Below are 6000 nucleotides of genomic sequence, written 5' to 3' on the forward strand. Positions count from 1 at the left end.
GACTGATTTCCCTTTAGTAGATAAATATTTCTGTCCATACCTAAGTTCCTACATAAACAAAATTCCATGACTGAAATGAAACTGGAAAGTCTTTGCCTCTTAATAATCTGTTTCTATTTCTGTGATGACGATGAAGGGGACCAAAAGTTTAGCCTTTTAGGATACTGATTTTTAAGCCGAGTATTAAGAAACAAAAAGACTCAGAAAGAACCTTTGACCCTCCCCCTTTTCCTGCCTAAGAGATTTGGAGGAAAAGACCTCCTCCAGTAAGGAAATCTTAGTATGTTGGCAGATTAATTTGAATTGAGTATAGTGGATGGGAGGGCATCAAACAGGGGCTTGTTTACTAGAGTACCTCGTGTCTCACTGTTTCTGGGTTGCCTAGCAAAAATTTACCCGCCATGTGTGTTCTGCCTTTCTTCAATTACCTGTAAATCACCCATTCTCACTTTTGAAATCTAAGATCCTGTTCAAATGTCTTATATACCCAATTTCACCTCAACTGTCTTTGAAATTTTCATGCTTATGTGAAGTCCCCATGCACATGTATTAAAATTAAATTTTCTCCTGTAAATCTGTCTCTGGTAATTCATTAGCCCAACTAGAACCTAGAAGGTAGGAGGAAAAGTATTATATATATATACTTTTATATATATATATATTTAGCCCCTGCAACAATAATTTCAATGTACCATTAAATGAATTCAAAAAATTTTAAATAGAAAATTTTAAATAGAAAATATTGACACATGCTGAACAGGACACTGCATCTCATTATTAATGTATCTTGATCTTGATTAGGCAATGTGGTTAATTTCAGAAATAGAAAGCTACCACATGAAACAGCAAAAATAATCAACCCTGAAAAAAGCCAATCAAGAAACAAAAAAAAACTAAGGATTATTAGCTCCTTTGAAATACTAATATTCTGGAATAATCATCAGCTGTGACAGTCACACTGACCACCTGAGATCAGAAATGGTCGAATTATAAATTCATAAGAAATGTGTTTCTTAAATTTATGCCTAGCCCCCTACTCCTCTCAAAGACAGTGTCTTGCCAATTTTTTAATGTTCTAGGCCAGCAAATTGAGTTTCTTTAGAAATTCTTAACTGTCACCTCTGCTTATGAATAACCAAATATTCCGCAGAGCCTATACAACTGCATTGACAAGTTATATTATTCTACATCCAACATTAAATAATCCTTAAATTACTTAGGCTGGTTATCATTTTATAAATACCAATTTTAGCTGTCTACAAGTACTGTCCAGCTCAGCCCATTGTGCGGGGCCTGCTCTGCACCAAAGCAATTTCATTGAATAAGTTTTAAGACAGATATGATGCTGCTGGATTATGATGCTAGCCAGCATATCAAAATTGAATCCATTGTATTAAAAAAAAATCTTCAAAAATAAAGCGTATTTCTTATTCTTTTTTTAATCCATATAAAATATCTATGCCTATGTTTTTATAAAAATATAGAGGAAGGGGTTATAATGATACCCTTTTATTCGTTTAGATAAAAAATACATACATAAGCCCTTGTTTCTTTTCTAATAAACACTATCATCTCAGATCCCCCCGCCCCACCACCCCAGTATTTATTTTAGGGTTTAAGGACCATTATAGAACCCACAACAATAGATCAGTGACAGACCTGATCCCATCAATTAACACATTCTAGGGAGGCTGCCTGGTTCCTGTGTCCCTCCCTCCCTCCTGAAGGCCTGGTTTTGACCACACTGACATCCCTGGACTTAAGGATGAATAACCCAGTTAAGGGAGAGTCCCTTCTCTGAGATCAATTCCTTTGTAATTAGAGCCAAAACACAAAGGCTGTTAATGACCTAAGGCAAAGCAATATGAACTCTAAACCAATGAAACCATGACAGCAAGCAGATTTCTAAATAGCAAAGAAGTGGGATCCATTTACTTACATGAAGATTCAGTGCCAAACATGGCTGGCTCCAGAGGCTGCTTTAAAAAAAAATTAGGAGAAAAGGGGGGAAAAAGGAAGAAAAACAGAGGAGAGTGTACGTGTGAGAGTGAAAAGATGAGCCTCTACACAGCAGGGGTCATGAAGACAGACAATGCAGTCCAAGCTGTGTCCAGCTGCCAGATTCTCCTCTTACAAGCTTCAGTGTTCTCCCGTGTAATTGAAAAGCAAGATCTCCTACAGCACCAAAACCCAAAACCGAAGAGCTGCTTTTGGAAATCCAATAGGGAAAGGCAGGCCGATGTGGCTCTTCTGGGATGCAGTGAGGCAGGGCTAGGTAGCAGCAGAGGCAGGACTGGGAACAGCAGCAACAGAGGATACTGCAATTCCTAGCCCTGCTGTAGCAGTAAGACAATAGCAGGGCTTATGCATACACTGATGACGTCAGAGACACTGCACAGACCGACTGCGCTGCTGAGCCAGAGAGGCTCCAGGGCCTTCAGGGGGGCAGGCAATTCAAAGGGGAAATCCTTTGTCACGAAACGTACAAAACCAAGAGCCACATATATATTCCCCCTCTTGACAAGATCTTCATCTTTTGATACTAGACACTAAAAGGAGACCTCAAAGAAATTTAAATATTGGCTTTATAGCAACCATCACAAAAATATGCAGATCAGGGCTCTTGGTTTTATGTAGCAAGTAGAATTTATTAAGAATATCGGAAGTGAGAATAATAATCTGTCTTAAAAATAACTACAGAACTCACTGTTCTTTCCCTAGGCTTATGGGAGATCAACAGATTAAAGGTTGTACACTCAATCACAAACATGTGAAAACATGTATAGTATTGCACACACATTCTGGGCAATAAATACACACACAAATGTAACAGTAAAATAACAGTATTAAGTTCTTAGAACACTGCTTCACACACAGCAAGCACTCAAATGTTAGTGATTATATTATTAATTTTGCAACTATTTTTCAAATGTGAAAACCACTGCTCTAGGAATTTCCCCTATCCTATTCCTTTTGCCTTATTTTTTCTCATTTTCCCTAATGAGAATTCCCACCATTTTCCAGAGTAATTCAGTCATTTTAAGGCTCTGGGCACACACCTCTGTACACCTGTGCAAGCAGGCATTTATGACCAAGAAACTCATTTCTTTGTAGCCTGCTCATGCAGAGAAATAATTGAAGACAATATTTTGTCTCTTGAGTCACTTGACAAATAACAGTCTTCCTGCATTACCTTTACCCTTAGAAATCTGGTTTAAAAAAAAAAAGCTAGAAGTGTATAGATTTTCTTTAGAATGTCTATCTGACACAAAGAAAAACGTCTTGTTTTAATGTTTTTAAAAATACTGAAATGTACAAAATGTGGGTGTATGTGTGTGTACATATTCCCATAATCCCACACTTTTTAAATAATATAAAGTAGGAAGTTCGAAAGCTCGTTTCCTCTCCATCCGTTCAAAGTATATACTTTCCCCAATATTTTCTTGTGTTTATAAAGATATGTCTTTATGTGATACAGCTTTTAAACATTAAATTCTGATATGAATGTGGAACTGAAAGTTACTATCTAAAATATCATTAATAGCTCTTCCGGTCAGTATACGTAGATCCATTCATCCTCTTAATGGTTGTATAAGTTCCCATGGTGTGAATGTAGCATAACTATTCAAGGTAATTTGAACTTTATCTTATTGAAAATAAGAAAATGCAATGATGCTATATAAGATAAAGATTAAATATTTTGTTGTAGAAAAGTATAACAATAACTAATACTTACTGAATCTTTACTATGTGCCAGATAGTATTCTGGGAACTTTACATGTATTAACTTATTTGATCTTCTGAACAGCCCTATGAGGTAGATACCATTATTATCCACATTTGACAGATGGTGAAATAATTTACCAAGGCCACACAGGTGGTAAATGATAAGCTAGGATTCAAATCTATGTAGTCTGGTTTCAAAGCATATGCTCTTAACTACTCTTCCATAACGCCTCTTGAGAAATCAATAAATAATTAGCAAAATTTTATCTTAAGAATTCAACTAAAATGAAAGGAAAATAGAAATCAAAAATGTGGAGAAAAAAATTCTTAAAAGAGAAATATCACTAGAAAAAACTAAAAATGAGAAAAAAGATTGTACCAAAGACTGCAAGAATTAAGAATAATGTGTCCCTCCCAAAATAATTGGTCATGTCAATAACCAGGTGAGATACATCTGTAGGTAGTAGGAAAGGGCAATATACTTCCAAAGGGTTGAAGCCAGAATATTATCTTATGTAAGATCTATTTTAAATTGCATACTAGATATTGTACATGAATAGTCACACCAACAATATATGGATGTGGCCAACAGAAAGGCAAGAGGAAAAGCAGAATGAGAAAATGGTAAGAGATATTTTCCACCGAAAGCCATAGTCTATATGCAATAACTGCTTTGCCAGCTCATTGATAAAGCCCCTTTTATCAGCTCATATGTGAGGGCATATATATGCATACAGAAATGCATTTTTCTCCGTGCTTATATTTATTTCTTGGCACAGACTATCAAGAGTAAGTAAAAGGCTGCAATATTTTTCAAGAAGTCTACTTTTTAGATAGCTATCACCATGGTAAAATATTAGGTATCTCACTTGCCAGCAAAACCAGACGCAAATGACAATCTCTGACTCCTAAGGTTCTATAACATCCGGAGGTCTGAGGTATTTCTAAACACTTCAGAAGGTTGAGATCTACATCACTGGAACTCTGTATGTGACAAAGTAGATTTCAAAACTTTAGTTTGTGCCAATTCCTTCCTCTAGTTAGGTGGTATGAGCTCAGAGAATAAAGACAAATTTTAATGTGCAGCCTAAGGAAAATGTAATGAAGGAAGAATAAAACTGATCTGATGTCCCCCAGGACACACCAAAAAAATCACACAATACATTCCAAAACCAAAGTGATCTTTGGATTATCAATTCTAATTATGCCTGCCTGCCTGCGACTTTGCCATTCCACTTAGTAAAGCAAGTACTGTTAATTTTAGGATAAAGTTAGCAGTAAAAGAAAAGCTCAATATTCAAAATAATTAGTGGTCAAATAATTATTGTTAAATTAGAATGGTATTGATAAAGAAAAGTAATAGTGGAAATCATAAAGTAAGTCAAGAGGACTATCAGCAGAAATTGCATTCATGAGTTCACTCAGCAACTACTTCCTGGGAGCCTACAATTCTGCACTCCAGAGGCACAGCCGTGAACTAACTTTCTCCTCTATGGAGCTTACATTCCAGTGGGTGAGACAGACAAACAAATATGCAATATGTCAAGTGGTAGTGTGTGTTATAAAGAAAGATAAGAGGAATTAAAGGATGAGGAGTGATTGAATGGGAGGGTATTTTAAGTAAAATTGTCAGGTAATAACAGCCTTTTAAAAAGATGACATTTCAACAGAGACCTGAAAAAAAACTGAAAGGAAACTGCCATGGATAACATAGAAACCACATAGGATAAAAAGCATTCCAGAAAAAAAATTAAAATAAACCTATTCTTGAACCATCAAGAATCAGTTTTGCATTGGAAGATAACCCCTTCAGTGCTGAGACAATGCCATTAATACAAAAGTAGTTGTGCTGAACTGTGCTGATAGCAGAATAAATTCTCTTTTTTAATCCAAAAGATGTCACTCTCCCATAAACTAGAAACATGTGTTCTTCTCTTTAAACAGACTAAATATACATACATTTGCAAGTATATAAATGTTTGTAAAAATCACCATAGAAGACAACATTCAAAACAGCTTCCTATAACATCAGACACTAGTTTAATTAATGTACCTATTATTGTGGTAAGAACATAAACCACATCCCCTCTAGAGAACACATAATAATTTTGAAAGTGTCAGATCTAGAATTTCTCTGGAGCCATCTCCTTTGTTCACATTAAAGTTTTATTTTCTTAGCATTCCTCTTGAGGTCTATGCAGCATGGTAAAGCTTTGCCTTTTAGAATACCATCTATATGTTTATAAAGCATCACTGAAAATAAAGGAATGTTTT

The 6000-nt window shown here is 35.5% G+C and overlaps 1 protein-coding gene across 2 annotated transcripts in view; it reads right to left on the reverse strand.

Annotated features, from left to right (window-relative positions):
- Positions 1-2352, reverse strand: part of LOC105310051 (suppressor of tumorigenicity 7 protein-like) — a 96903-nt gene extending 94551 nt beyond the window's left edge. The window contains exon 1 of one of the 2 annotated variants that reach the window (XM_023526563.1): positions 1940-2352. In XM_023526563.1, coding sequence (XP_023382331.1) covers positions 1940-1961 — 22 coding nt within the window. In that variant the 5' untranslated portion in view covers positions 1962-2352. The remainder of the gene's footprint in view (positions 1-1939) is intronic. The other variant, XM_023526561.1, reaches the window with a different exon arrangement.
- Between the last annotated feature and the right edge of the window lie 3648 nt (positions 2353-6000).

Source organism: Pteropus vampyrus, unplaced genomic scaffold (genome assembly GCF_000151845.1).
Source record: "Pteropus vampyrus isolate Shadow unplaced genomic scaffold, Pvam_2.0 Scaffold1010, whole genome shotgun sequence".
NCBI classification, from domain to species: Eukaryota; Metazoa; Chordata; class Mammalia; order Chiroptera; family Pteropodidae; genus Pteropus; species Pteropus vampyrus.